This window comes from Ictidomys tridecemlineatus, chromosome 6 (assembly GCF_052094955.1).
Source record: "Ictidomys tridecemlineatus isolate mIctTri1 chromosome 6, mIctTri1.hap1, whole genome shotgun sequence".
Lineage (NCBI taxonomy): Eukaryota > Metazoa > Chordata > Mammalia > Rodentia > Sciuridae > Ictidomys > Ictidomys tridecemlineatus.
The window spans coordinates 43,576,182-43,592,138 of record NC_135482.1 but is presented as its reverse complement, the minus strand read 5'-3'; the positions used below and the strand labels follow the sequence as shown (position 1 = coordinate 43,592,138).

Sequence of the window (15,957 nt, the reverse complement as noted above, 5' to 3'; positions counted from 1 at the left end):
ATGCAGTGTAGTACCCAACAGATGCTAAGTTTTTAGGGCTTAAACACAGGCTGATTATTCTTTATCTGAATGATTTGGACCAGAACAGAAGTGTTTTATTAGAGTTATATATATATATATATATATATATATATATATATATATATATATATATTGGAATATTTTCTAGACTTTACTAGTTGAGCATTCCTCCTCTTTTTTGGGCACCAGGAATTGAACTCAGGGGTACTTAAGCACTGAGCCACATCTCCAGCCCTATTTTGTATTTTATTTAGAGACAGGTTGTGAGTTTGCTAAGCACCTTGCCATTGCTGAGGCTGGCTCTGAATCCAGGATCCTCCTGTGTCAGACTCCCCAGCCACTGGGCTTACAGGCATGCGCCACCCCACCTGGCTCTAGTTGAGCATTCCTAATTTGAAAATCTGAAGTCTGAAATGCTTCAACATTTCATATAAGCACTCAGAAAGTTCTAGTCGGAGCATTTCAGATTTCATGTTTTGGATTAGGGATGCTTAATCTGTACTTATGTTTGGACATAATTATGTAATAATTGGAGCTGTTATTTCTTTGAGTCTAGAAGTGCCTTCTAAAAAAAAATTACTGGGAGAGTAAAAATGCCATGAACTGAGAAAACTTGGGAATCAATGTGCATTTTATTTCTGGTATGATTTGATGTCTTGCATAGGTAGTTCAGATTATTTTGAAGGGCATTTGAAATTTACTTTTCTTGGTAAATGTTCATACCAAATATGAGTTGTTAGCATTGTGCTGGAGGTGAAAATGGAAAATTGTATAGAGAAAGGATGCTAAGGGGTGGAAAACTTAAGTAAGGAACTAGTATTTTTTTTTCTCTTTATTTTTTAAATGAAGTTCTTTTTTTATTGGTTGTTCAAAACATTACAAAGCTCATGACATATCATCTTCCATACATTTGATTCAAGTGGGTTATGAACTCCCATTTTTTACCCCAAATACAAGTTGCAGAATCGTATCGGTTACACATCCACATTTTTACATAATACCATATTAATGACTGTTGTATTCTGCTACCTTTCCTATCCCTTACTATCCCCTCTCCCTTTCCCTCTCATTTTCCCTCTCTACCCCATCTGCTGTTGTTTAATTCTCTCCTTTGTTTTTTTTTCCTTTTCCCCTCACAAACTCTTATATGTAATTTTGTGTAACAATGAGGGTCTCCTTCCATTTCCATACAGTTTCCCTTCTCTCTCCCTTTCTCCCACCCCACTTGTCTCTGTTTAATGTTAGTCTTTTCCTCATGCTCTTCTTCCGTGTTCTGATCTTAGTTGCTCTCTTTATATCAAAGAAGACATTTGGCATTTGTTTTTTAAGGATTGGCTAGCTTCACTTAGCATTATCTGCTCTAATGCCATCCATTTCCCTGCAAAATCCATAATTTTGTCATTTTTAGTGCTGTGTAATACTCCATTGTATATAAATGCCACAGTTTTTTAATCCATTCATCTATTGAAGGGCATCTAGGTTGATTCCAATGTCTAGCTATTGTGAATTGTGCTGCTATGATCATTGATGTGGCAGTATCCCTATAGTATGCTCTTTTAAGGTCCTCAGGGAATAGACTGAGAAGGGCGATAGCTGGGTCAAATGGTGGTTCCATTCCCAGCTTTCCAAGAAATCTCCATACTGCTTTCCATATTGGCTGCACCAATTTGCAGTCCCACCAGCAATGTACAAGTGTACCCTTTTCCCCACATCTTCGCTAGCACTTATTGTTACTTGACTTCATAATGGCTGCCAATCTTACTGGAGTGAGATGGTATCTTAGGGTGGTTTTGATTTGCATTTCTCTGACTGCTAGAGATGGTGAGCATTTTTTTCATGTACTTATTGATTGATTGTATGTCCTCCTCTGAGAAGTGTCTGTTCAGGTCCTTGGCCCATTTGTTGATAGGGTTGTTTGTTATCTTATTGTTTAATTTTTTGAGTTCTTTGTATATTCTGGATATTAGGGCTCTATCTGAAGTGTGAGGAGTAAAAATTTGTTCCCAGGATGTAGGTTCCCTGTTTACCTCTCTTATTGTTTCTCTTGCTGAGAAAAAACTTTTTAGTTTAAGTAAGTCCCATTTGTTTATTCTTGTATATAACTCTTGGGCTATGGGCGTCCTATTAAGGAATTTGGAGCCCGACCCCACAATATGTAGATCGGAGCCAACTTTTTCTTCTATCAGGTGAGGAACTAGTATTTTAAGGGACAAGAGAATTTGAGCAGTTTCTTTCAAAGGACCAACAAATCCCAAAACATCAGCCTTTAAATAAGTAAGATAAGCGAGTTCTTAGTTACCTACCATGTGAATTGTTTCCAGTTAGACAATAATAGAAATAGTTGTTTTCCAGATTACTTTTGTAGAGCTTTAAATATCTGGGGAAGATGTTTGGATACTTTGCACATTGAACCCAAATAAACCTCAAATTATGGATGCATTTCCTTCACTATTTGTATGTATTTATATTTTCTTTTTTTTTTAAGAGAGAGAGAGAGAATTTTTAATATTTATTTTTTAGTTTTCAGCAGACACAACATCTTTGTTTGTATGTGGTGCTGAGGATCGAACCCGGGCCGAACGCATGCCAGGCAAGCGCGCTACCGCTTGAGCCACATCCCCAGCCCCCGTATTTATATTTCCTTGTCTTTATAAATTGAGGGAAGATGTAAGTTCATTTGTGGGTATTGAGGTAACAGTCTATTTGGTGAGAATAAGTTGAAAATCACAAGGTTTTCTTTAAAAGCTAAAATGCAGCCAGTCTTGTCTGTCGTATCGTTAGTGAGCTTCAGAGTGGATCATTTAAAGCATATTGGTAGATTGCTTTTCATGTTACAGAGTGAGTTTTACTTTAATTTTAATAGTAGTCTTTTGAAGAAGTAGGGAAGTAATTCCCACTTTATGAGTAAGGTTATACTAATACAAACAGTGACTTGAGTTCACACAGGTAGTAAATAATTGGCTTGGAGTAGAGCCCCAGAACTTTATTGCAGGCTGGCATTCTTAATCCCTCCATCTTCAGTACCCCAGTCCCTTGCTATTTTAATTTCTCTTACCACTGTAGGACATCAGACTATTGTTTTTGGCAATAGTAGTCATTGCTCCATTCTCTCAGGTGGTAATTTTGAGAAAGGAATTTGCACATAGTCCTGTATCTTGACAAGAACACATTCTGAGAAATGTGTAAACTTGCCTCTCCCATTTGTCTATACCAACTCCACATTCTTTCTATTCAGGCATTTGAGTTATCTGAAACACAGTCAAGGTTCCCACTGATAATTCTAGACTTAAGAAAAGTGAAGATAGTTTTTATAGCACCTATGGACCAATGTCTCTTGCCCCTTACTTGCAGTAGAGCAACCTGTGCTATAAATTTACCCTGTCTCATAGGTGATTCCATAATATTGAGATGTTTGGCACCTTAGCCTATAGATGACATGTATTTGCATTAAATTCACTCTCAATAATGAGAAAGTTGACCAAATGATTAAAAGCAGAACTTAAGAGTAATTTTTATTTGAGTATAGATACTGTATTTCAGGAAGTGTCTATGAGAGAGATCTTTTTTACAATGTATGTTGATAATCATGATCCTGTATCATTGAGAAAAGGTTAAATTACATTCAAAATATTACGTATAAGAAGGCAAGATAGTGTCTAAAGTTCTTTTAAAAGATGATTTTTAGTTCTCAATATATATATTTTGTATTTGATACTTCAAGGGATAAGCTTCAATTACCTGGAAATTGACCTGTATGTAGATTAAATTTTCTTTTCAGCACAAGAAGTGTACAATAGGATGATAAAGAGTTCATTTCTCACACCTCTCAACTGAAACAAATTTGCTTTGAAAATAATTTTAGGGAACTACTTTAGAAATTATAGTAGTACTGATGTGCATCAGTCAGCAGTAGTGCAGAATCTGAGTGCCACTGAATGCTAATTTAAATACCTTTAATCTTTCTTTAATTAAAAGGAATTTGTACATTAATTCCATCCCCATAATTCATGGCATACCCTAAAGAACATTATGTATAAAATAAAATAGATTTAAGGCTATCAGAAGACGAAGATTAATTTGACAACTGGCTTCAGCTAAGACTTATAGAAGAAATATGGTAGTGATCTCATATGAAAGCTGAAGACTTAAAGGATTAAATTAGCTTTTTAGAAATTTTTATTCATTATAACTTAATAAACCCTTATCTTTTCCTAGAGGAAAGGTGCTTTGTAAATCTTTTGAATAGCACTCTTTGAAATTTTTCCATCGTAGACCATATGCAATCAGGTCCAGTAGAATAGTACTCTTTTGCACTTTGTTGAATTCAGATTAGATTTCCATTTTGTCTTAATTGATTTAGATTTTATATTTGTAATAGATTTCACTGTGTTAGTGCCAGGTAAGAAAGTTCTGATGTTAACAATTTAGTCTTCCTTCCAACTTATTCTTTTTCTTAAAGTGTGCATTATTTTAGAAACCATCTTCATAAATTTGTAGAAGTGCTCACATTTAGATATCTTGTCATATGCCATTTTTTCTAGCTCTTATTTGTAAATGTCTTGGTAACTCTATTGTCTGCTACTGTAATAATTGAATGTCTTCCATGGGAACCTAGATATCTTTTTATGCTCATGTGAGTACAGCATACTTTGTCATAGAGGACAATGTAGACCCAATGAATTTATAATAGGATTTGTGGAAAGGCATAGCAGTAGACGATAGGGTATAGACTCAGCAAATTTAGCTTCATCTATTTTCATAAAGAGATCTGAAGGCCTTTTTGTGTTACATGCTTTTTTTTTTTTTTTCTTTTTGGTACTGGGTATTGAACTCAGGGGCACTCAACCACTGAGCTACATCACTGCCCTGTTTTGTGTATTATTTATTTAGGCAGGGTTTTGCTGAGTTGCTTAACTCTTGATCCTCCTGCCTTAACCTCCCGAGCCGCTGTGATTACAGGCATGTACTATTGTGCCTGGCTTGTATTACATGTTTGATCTGAGTTTTCTGAAGAGATTTTAGCTTACCTGCTTTCTGGGGTCATTTTTAAAGTTCTCCTCCAAAACAATGATACATAATTGTGTATCATCTCTAGCAGAATTACCTACTCTTCCTTTTAATTATAGACTTATGGGCTTCAGTATGGAAAAATTTTGGTGAATAAAAATGTAACCTTTGGATCTGCACATTAAAGACTATGTTTTCTGCAAATGTCCTAAGCCACCAACCAAGAAATCTCCATTTAATTTTTTAATGTACAAAAGCTTCCAAAGTTGAATATCCCTTTGTTGGTTCAAGAATTGGTGTCTGAAATTGAATTGTAAAAGAAGGAAATTAAGGGGTTTATAGCATGGAATAAAAAGAAACTTGCTATATTCAGATGAAAAGCAAACCCAACACTTTTGTTTGTTTTAAAGTGAGGAATCTGAATTCTTATCTTACCAATTTTTCTTTTAATCAAGTATTGTAATTAGTGTCATGGTTGAGAAATTATAATAGCTTTAAGAGAAAGGTTAGAGTGACAATTTAACTACAAAAATATTGATTGGGTTTAATCCATTTGCTAGTATTTAAAAGTTTTTTTTTTGTTGTGTGTGTGTGTGTGTGTGTGTGTGTGTGTGTGAGAGAGAGAGAGAGAGAGAGAGAGAGAGAGAGAGAGAGAATTTTGAGAGATTCCTTTTGAATTACCAGTGGTCTGCTTGCTAAAACTGTTGGACTCTTTACTATTTTATTTTACTTATTTGTAGTAATTGGGCATTGTTGACCACTGTGGCCTTTCAACATTCTTACCTGGATTTTCGCAGCATTATTCTTCCTTAATTTTTTCCCCTTGCCTTCCTGACTGTTCTTATTAAATATATCTTTGAATAACAGTGTTCTTACATTTAATCTTCCTCTGGTTTCTTCTTTACCTTCTTTTCTCATGATGCTGTTACACATTATTTTTATTATCCGCTCTTTATAGGGATACCTTCACTAAAATGCATTCTCCAAGATACATATGTGCTTGACATCTCAATATAAAACAACTAATATTTCTCACGTGAATGCTTCTTCATCTCTCCCCTCCCTCCCCTTTTCTCCCTCCCCCTCCCCCTCCCCCTCCCCCTTGCGTCTCTCTCTCTCTCTCTCTCTCTCTCTCTCTCTCTCTCTCGCCTTGTGTACCTTACCAACTGAGCTGTATCTCCAGCCCCCTGTTTATTTTCTTTTTTTCATGAAAAGAAATACCTGCCAGTTTTTTAATCCAAAGGCAATACATAATTTTCAGTGAAATGGTGGTGAAGTGCATGCGCGCGCACGCGCTCATACACACAGTTACATAAAGCATAAGTTTTCAGAGATAATATTATTTATAATATTATTTTCTTCTTCTTAGGCTATGTGCAAGGAATGAGTGACTTACTTTCTCCTCTTTTGTATGTGATGGAAAATGAAGTGGATGCCTTTTGGTGCTTTGCCTCTTACATGGACCAAATGGTAAGAGCAGGGATTTTTTCCTTAAATGAAACTCATTTTGAAAAATTTAGTTTTATAACTAAAAATGTTGGCAAAACTATGGGAGAAAAGGTACATGCATACATTGTTGGTGGGACTGTAAATTAGCGTAACCACTCTGGAAAGCAGTATGGAGATTTCTCTAAAAATTAGGAATGGAACCACCATTTGACCCAGCTGTTCTGCTCCTCAGTGTATTAAACCAAGGATCTAAAATCAGCATACTGTAGGGATGCAGCCACATCAGTGTTTATAGTGGACAATTCACAATAGTCAGACTATGGAACCAACATAGGTGCCCTTCAACAGATGAATGGATAAAGAAAACGTGGTATACATACACAATGCAATAATGCTCAGCCATGGACAAGAATGAAATCATGTCATTCGCTGGTAAATGAATGGAACTAGTCAAAATGAATCTTAATGTTTATTATAACTATTATGAACCAATAAAAATTTAGTTATTTAATCTTATTATATGACTGATTTTTATAGTTAGCCAACTATGATGGAGCTTAAAAAATTAATTCATTGTATTTTCCCTCTTTAATAACCTTTTAAAAGATTTGGAAATACTGGTGTTGTTTTTAATATAAAAAGTAGAAAATATGTGCCTGTAGTATAGGAATAACCAGGATTTAATATCAGTAAGTGCTTATGTTCTTCAGAAGAGCCATGAGTCATTATAGAATATTGATGAAATAGATGAAGTACTTGAACTCTTCCTTCATCAGTTTTGGGCTAAAATTTAGCCATGCCAAGTAATATCCTAAACTTTTGTGAACATTTTGGATTTTGTCATAGTGACTGATTTTTCTCCACGTGTTTTAACTATTTGTAAGTGTGACACTCTTAGCAATTGTTGTTTTCCCAGAAGTCTGTGATTATTAGAATTCAACTATGTCTATATAGACATGTTAGTTTAAAAAATAGAAAGAATTTATTGTCAGCAGTTTATCTAGGAGAGTAGTAGAGAGAATATTAACAGGTAAAATAGAAAAGTCTTCTCAAGCAATCTGTTAGAACAAAGGCAGAAAGAGGTATGAGTAGATAAAGGCATATGAAATCTGAAGACCTGACTACATACATAGGTCACTGTATTTTTTCAAAATAAAATTAATAAATTTGAAGCTGGCTTTTTTACATCAGATATTGAAATGACTTGTTTCAAAGGGGATAAAGTACTTTGAATTGCTAATCATTTAAAATATTTCTGAAATGTAGAATTTAACTCAGAGCTTCTGGGGTACAAATGTGAAATTTGAAAGCTGTACTCTCTTTTTCTTCTACCCTTTTTGTTTGATTATTTTTTTTTCTTCTTTTAGTATTTTTCACTTTTGTCTATTTCAAGTCTCTTGTTTGTAGTTTGAAAACTGATCCTCACTTTTCTTAGTTCTTTTCCAAATAATATATTTGATAAGATTGATTAGTTTTAAAATGATCTTTTACTGTTAAATTAATAAATTTTTAAGTTAGTCCTTTGCCAAAAATTAATATTTTTGGATTATTTTAGAATAATTATCAATTGTAATAATCTGGTGATATAATTTGCCTTCCTTATCTTTTTGATTGATTGATTTGCCTACCTTCTTAGTTCTAATTACTCTCAAGTGCTCTAGAAACCTGAGGCATTTGTTATAAAGGTCTGTACAACTGATACTAATTACATAAGAGCTCTTGTCTGCTTTCTTTGTGTTTTTCTTGTTTATTTTCTTTTCACTAGAGTTAGTGTGTTCCTTGATAAAGGAATTATGTTTTTGTTTTATTTGTAGCTTACCAAAATTTTCTTAATGCCCAATCTGAGGTAATTGAACAGATTTTTGTAGAATAAACATGAATCTTTAAACCTCTTCTTATAGTAGGTATATATCTTCCCAAATTAACATCAGTGTACTGTATTTAGCTTCTTACTATAATAGTTTTCAATTAAATGAAACCAGTATTAGTATGTTCAAATATATTGACATATAATGTCATACAGTGCATGTATACATACCCAAGAATAGTTAATTTTTTAAAATGAGATATGTGTTAAAATGAAGTTAATTTTATTTCATGTGGTCATTTGAAGGAATACTTAATGATGGAAATAATCTGATAAATGTTTATTTCCCAAATATATGTTCCTTTCACCAAGCCTTTTATGTTGTGAAGAAATAATTGTGTCAGTGTGCTGCTGCTATTCCTACAATTCTTTTTTATCTAAATCAAATGAATAGGGGAGAAAATAATCCTTAGTTTAAGACCAAGGATTTTTTTCTCTTCCCTCCCTTTGTAGTGTTGCTTTAGCTTTCGAATTAGTTGTGTATTTTTTAACATACCTGCATAGTAGAAGTCGAACATTTGTCCTTAGACATCATGCTTTAGTTATCAGTGGTTATGTAGTATAAAATGTTTTTAAAATATTAATTGTGTGGTAACAGTTATTTCCTTTTGAAGCATCAAAATTTTGAAGAACAAATGCAAGGCATGAAGACCCAGTTAATTCAGCTGAGTACCTTACTACGATTATTGGACAGTGGATTTTGCAGTTACTTAGGTAAGTTTAGTGAATCAGAACTGTACATGGCAAATTGTAGTATAATACAATTTTGATATATACCAAAAAAAATGTGAAGAACTCTTTAAAAGATGTAAATGCTCATTGCTATTGCTTGAGTTCTGAGGAATGAAAGTATAAGAATAAACTATCTTTATAAATATCTTTATAAATATAACTATCTTTATAAATCTTAAAACATTTTGTTCATAAAATGAATTAAACTTGAATTGTTTACTTGAATTGATAGAAGGCAATTAAATAATATAGGGGTTCTAGTCACCTAAAATGCAGAGAAAAATTTCAGTTTGAGAAAGGTTTCTTGGTTTTGACATAACTAGTATAAGTATAATTCATATATGTGTTTTTTCTTCTGTATAGAATCGCAGGACTCTGGATATCTGTATTTTTGCTTCAGATGGCTTTTAATTAGATTTAAAAGGGAATTTAGTTTTCTGGATATTCTTCGATTATGGGAGGTAAGTTCTGGGAAATTATTATGCAAGTGTAATATTTATAATGGAAAGATTTAATTTCTTCTGTACAGTATAAATGGATTGTCATAGCCCAAGTGAAATTTTTAAGGTACTTAACCTTCCAAAATTCTTGTAAGTTTGTAGTCTGTCCTTAAAAATTAATGACCTCAAACCTAATATGTGGTTTTTTAGAACTTCTTTCTTAAAATCACAATTACTATGAGATTTGAGGCCAAGAAGTATACCAGAATAGTTCCTTAGACCATTTGCTATTTATATTCTTTCTTTGGGATAATCGAATTTATGAGAGCCTCTGTCACATTCTGGTATGGGTTTGTTTAGCATTCAAATTGAGGAGCCAGTCAGTCGAGTTGGCACTTAAGCTTAGTTTGTGATCTGTGGTGTTAGGAGGGGACTGGAATGTGTTTTGCTCTTTAAAAGAAATGTAAGTTACAGCAAAATGGCAAGAATAACATAACTAACATTCCACATTCCAAATTTAATATATATAAATATTTTTTTATGTTTACTACTAGTGAACGCTTTCTCTGTTTTCTTTCAAGAAAAAAAATAAAAATCAAAGCTAGTTAGTCTTTTTCACCATCCCAGTTCCTTTTCCCTCCTGACACTCTAGAGGAAATTCATTATCATAGTTTTGGAGTACATCCTTTTATTCCATTTTGCACCTCTGGCAAATCTTGATTAAAAAAAGAAACAAAAAAACCCTTTAATTCTCAACTGTCTGTTAATAACAAATCAGTCTATTTTTTAATACAATATTGGTATAATGACTGATTGTTGCATTTATACAGATGAAGGGATGACCAAAAATTTCCAAAGGAAATAATCCATTTGAATAATAAACTTACAGTGGAACTCCAGTGTCCTCTAAGACTTTTACAACTGGAAATTGATTCCAGTTACCATTAGAGAAGGCAGTGTATAATGGAAGGATCATTACTTTGTACTTGTTAAATCTGTTCTGAAATTGGAAGTAAAACTCACAGGTTCTTTGATAGAAATCATGTTTAAATGTGTATCAGTTTTGTTAAACTAGAATCTCAATTTCTTTAAAGGATGAATTAATATTTATTACCGCAAAGCTAGAATAACTCCTCAATCTGTGTTTATCAAATAAATTGGAACTTTTAATCGAAACTTTGAGGTTAATTTTATTGTAATTGAACTTTGGGAAATTGGAATTAGTTTGAAAATTATTTACTTCTTTTGAAATAACTAAACATATTTCAGGTATGCACTAATGTTGTTTGTATGAGCCTTTTTGTCTCTCCAGAAAAGATATTATTAGGTACAGCAATTAGGTACATTAACAAGGTCTTAAATCTGAGGGCATTACCTATATTCAGGGAAAAGTTTAACTGCTGATCAAACATTCTATGTTTAGGTAAAAATTTTGGATAATTGATTTAGTTTTTATCATAGCCAGAGGATATTCTGAATTATATAATACGATATAAAGCTTTATAAATTTGGAATGTAGAGCTACCTATGTATGTTTTTCACCCTATATACTGTATAATTAAATCTTTTTTTTTTTTTTTTAAATTCAGCACATGTGAGGCACTGGGTTCCATCATCAGCACCACATAAAAATAAATAAATAGACATAATAACTATTTACTTATTTATCTACAACTAAAAATAAGTAAGAAACTGAAGGTTCAGAAAAATGCTGAAAGTTCGTCTAACCCTTACATCATAAACTTAACCCCACAGCTGTGGCTTCTTAATAACACACTTATCATATTGGTAAAGTTCAATGATTTGCATATGGTAGTTATCCACAGATCCAAATTTAGAATATGTCCAACATTAGTCTTGATACTAGTTCCTTTATAGTTAATTAGTTACTTTGTAAGACTTCTTCACTTCCTCATTCACTAGCTAGAAAAATAGTAGGCTGTTCCAACTAGACAATTTCATTGCTTCCAAATTCAACATTGTATTTGTGAGAAAAATATTTTAGAATTGATATGACTTACTAAATAATTCTTCTATTTTTTTATAGGTAATATGGACTGAATTGCCATGTAAAAATTTTCATCTTCTTCTCTGTTGTGCTATTTTGGAATCAGAAAAGCAGCAAATAATGGAAAAACATTATGGCTTCAATGAAATACTTAAGGTAGTATTCCTTTAATCTAGATTTTATTGTTTTGGCTTTTTCCTCTATTTGGTGTTCCTGATATGAAGAACATATTCTTGCAATGTTATTGAATCCCTTGAGTAATTACTTAAATTTTATTGATAACACTTTGACTGGTTTTCTGAGAGTGATGGTTCACCATATACATATTGACCAGTTATTTTTACTTGGCTAATGAGGAAGAAAAGGAAAATGCAACAAATGTTCTTTTATGTAGTTTAGTTTTTGAAAAAATAATGCTTTTGCTTATTAACTTTGAGATAGCAGACTTGAGACAGCTGTTAGATTTAATGTTCCATAAGCTTATTAGCTTTAAACCTCAGAATATAACAGACACTAGTATGGCAATAGGTAAATCAGTGGATGTGTAACCAATGTGATTCTGCAATTTGAATACGGGGTAAAGATGGGAGTTCATAACCCTCTTCAAAGTGTGAAATATGATATGTCAAGAACTATGTAATGTTTTGAACAACCAACAATAAAAATTAAAAAAAAATAATCTGATGAAAGATATTGGATTTCCTATGTATTTGTAGTCTGTGACTATTTCTTAAGTTTTATTTGTAGTGCAGTATAACTGGTAATAAGTTGTTTGTATAGTAAAATGTAATGGTTTCAGTTTTGATTATAATTTATTTTATTGGTGTTTTTAGCATATCAATGAATTGTCCATGAAAATTGATGTGGAAGATATACTGTGCAAGGCAGAAGCAATTTCTCTACAGATGGTAAAATGCAAGGTATACATACAATGTTTCAAATGATTGCAAGGCTTTTATTCTTTTCTCTTTTTGACGGGATCAAGAAAGATTTTTCTTCTTAGAAGTAAAATAAGTGACAGTTTTAGCAAGATAAGAGAAGGCACAGAGAATTTGAACAGCTTTCTTTTTTTTTCAATATTTATTTTTTTAGTTGTAGTTGGACACAATACCTTTATTTTATTTATTTATACGTGGTACTAAGGATTGAACCCAGGGCCTTGCATGTGCCAGGCTGAGCCATAACCCCAGTCCGAACAGCTTTTTGTTTAGTATCATAGATTTATAGCACTTAATTGAAAACAAATGGCTACTTATATCAGAGAGGAAACATTTAATAATAAGGCCAAGTGGAAAAAGTAATGAAAATATTTCTACTACAGCTAAAGAGGATATAGAATTAAAGCAATGATACATTATTGAATTAATGAATACAGAATAAGGAACTATTATTAAATGTGTAATGCCCCAAAATAAAGATTCTAATAAAAAATAATTAAATGAGTACTAGTCTGTCATTGCATTTGTATCAACCAAGCTCTTTAATTATTTGTAAAAACAAGGTAAATTTGATGTACTATCTGAATTAAAACCAAATCAATGTATATTTTAATATATATATTTAGTTGTGAATGGACACAATACCTTTATTTTATTTATTTTTTTGTGGTGCTGAGGATTGAAACCAGTGCCTGATATGTGCTAGGCAAGTACTCTTCCACTGAGTTACAACCCCAGTTTGTTTGATATAGCTTGGCTTGGCTTTTATATTTTTATAAGAATTTGTGTTCAGTACATGTACTTTTACTTAGTTCAGCTCAAACATTTGATAGCTGTTCTGTCTCAAAACATGTCGATTAGATATTTCTTCCATTGTTTACTGAGAGAGATTATATAAAAAAATATTATAAAAAAGAGAAAGAGATAATTACCAAATACTAGAAAACTATATTTGTAGTTGTGCTTGGATGGAGTGGAGAGTGACTAATTTGGAAACTGCTTGGGAATCACTCATAAAATATAAATGGCTAGAATTTTGTTTGGAATGGAGAATCAAGGTGTGAAGATATATGACATTTACAATGTCAGAACAAATCTTCAGATTCTAGACTCAGAGTAGTCTTAATATAAGTGTTACTTCATGATTATTTTTCCCTAGTAGCAAATGTGATTTTGTGTTTGATTTTTTCTCATATGTAGGAATTGCCACGAGCAGTTTGTGAGATCCTGGGACTTCAGAACAGTGAAGTTACAACACCAGATTCAGATACTGGTGAAGATGAGAATGTTGGCATGACTCATCCTTCATCTACGTTTCATAGTAACACCTTGCCCACCCTTGCTGCTAGTGGAGCCAGAGATGACAGTCCAACACACATATCAGTGCCCCCAAATGTCAGCAGATTAACACCTGCATGATCATTTGTCTTGCTATTTTTTTTTTTTTTTTAAAGACACTTGGTTGCAACTCCTTTTTAAGTACTTGAAAGGTGGACATTTAAAATCTTGGTATTGATCATGCTTTAAGGTTTATGGAAAGAAAGTGTATTGATGTTCTTGCATTAAAGCTTTACAAAGTTTTAAACTAATTATTTTTGTAGTTACTTCTACCAAATAGCCTTTCCTTTTCAAAAACATTCCTTAGTATTTTTATAGCCAAGTACATTTTATTTTCTTGCTGATGAACTGGAATTGGATAAATATTACAAGTAGATGAGTTGGAAATTATGCACTTTGAAAAACATTCAATTTGTTTACTCTTTAAGTTTAGTGGGTTTCGAATTTGATTAAATTAAATGTTGAGCCTTTATATAGCATTCTGAGCTGAGAAGTAGATTGTTACCCAGTGATGAAATTTTAAAAATAAATGAATTTGTTTTTTTTCTATTGTTTACAACAATACTCAGCTTAAATATTTATGCTGGTTGATTGTGATTTAAATTGGACATTTTCGTCAATGCAATTTAATGTGTAGATAAAAAAACTATTCAACCATTATAAGTGGATTGGCAGTATATTTTTTACATTGAAGTTTTCTTCACTTGTACATAAAGACTAAATGTAAGTACTATTTATGAGTATAAGAAAGGATAGGCATATTTTCTTTAACTGAATAAACTTGACTATTGATTTATATAACCTGATTCAACAAAATTAATACATGGCTTCAATATGAGATCTTTTTCAAAACTATTTTCTTAACATTTATTTCGTGAGAGTACATTCAATCGTACTTGGTATAATTTTAAAATTAATTGCTTGTAACCTCACTTTACTAATAATGTTTACTATCTTTCCTAACAATGCATTAACGGATTAATCAGGTCTTTAAATTTTTATAAAATGCTTTTTGCAAAAAGCTTATGTCAAAAATTTCAAGATACTATCATGAGTCTCAAAATAATACTTTTTTGTATATGAATGGAAGCTGTTGTTTTTACCATGCAGTATTGCATGATTTTAAGTTATGTGGAATAAACATAACTGTTCCGTTTTAATTGTAATTTGTTAACTCCTGTACATATCATTAAAATAAATTTGAAGTTGAATTAGTGTTTTCAGTTACATTACATTTAGAAATAGTCTGCTAATTTTTCGTCAGAATAATTAAAAAAAAATCCAAGATAGACTTTAGTACATCTCATATTTTTATGTTATTGAAATAGTCATTTGAGCTGTGGAAGTGTAAAGAAATGTGACTCCTTATAAGTGAAAACATTTTTCATAAGCATGAAAATGGGCATAGTGTTGCCTTGGATAACCTAATTATTTGACTGAGTAAAGCAACTTACTATAATTGATGTCAATAGTTTTAAGGTAAAAGTTGTGTAGTTATAAAATGGTCCAGTAGATAGCTGCTCCCCCATCCCCAGAAACTTAGGGAACCAAATGAACTTTTTTCTTAGTTGAGTATTAACTGACAATCATGAACTTTTAGAAACCTTAGATTTTAGTTTTCAATATCATGTGTGTTATCTTTCATCAGTTAATAATGAGTAAGCCTATTTGGAAAAAAAGTAAACTGATCAAAAACTCAGCATCTCCAGCTTTTCATTTCCTGTTATTCAGGAAATTGCTTAGAACATCTTGATGTCCTTCTTGTTCTTCCTGGACAGTGACTTTTTGGTTATTTTCCTACTACGTAATATGATATCTACTTCAGATAATTTTTTAATCTAAATACATTCAGTTAGTTGAACTTTTATCAAGTTTCATTATAAAACTGCTTGTTAAAACATAAGTTTCTCCAAATAGCATCCTTTTCTACGTAGTACATTTTCAATATGGCAATGATAATATAGTACAGTGCTAAAGTTTTAATCAGTCCACAAAATCTAGGTAGTAGATACCATGTAAATTTGAACTGTTGAGATTGCTGAAATATATAGTTCAGGTAAATTTCTTCATCTAACTTTTGAAAGGTTGTTTATTTCTGTTTTCACAAGATATTCTGTCTCCATCCCTATAATACACAAAATATGTGCTCTATTATTG

At 32.1% G+C, this 15,957-nt stretch overlaps 1 protein-coding gene across 2 annotated transcripts in view; it reads left to right on the top strand.

Annotated features, from left to right (window-relative positions):
- The window catches only part of Tbc1d15 (TBC1 domain family member 15), a 69,615-nt gene extending 54,604 nt beyond the window's left edge, over window positions 1-15,011 (top strand). For both annotated transcript variants that reach the window (XM_005330421.4, XM_021729911.3), the window contains 6 exons: window positions 6,398-6,498; window positions 8,959-9,058; window positions 9,440-9,537; window positions 11,564-11,680; window positions 12,358-12,444; window positions 13,663-15,011. In XM_005330421.4, coding sequence (XP_005330478.2) covers window positions 6,398-6,498; window positions 8,959-9,058; window positions 9,440-9,537; window positions 11,564-11,680; window positions 12,358-12,444; window positions 13,663-13,881 — 722 coding nt within the window. In that variant the 3' untranslated portion in view covers window positions 13,882-15,011. The remainder of the gene's footprint in view (window positions 1-6,397; window positions 6,499-8,958; window positions 9,059-9,439; window positions 9,538-11,563; window positions 11,681-12,357; window positions 12,445-13,662) is intronic.
- Window positions 15,012-15,957: the final 946 nt, after the last annotated feature.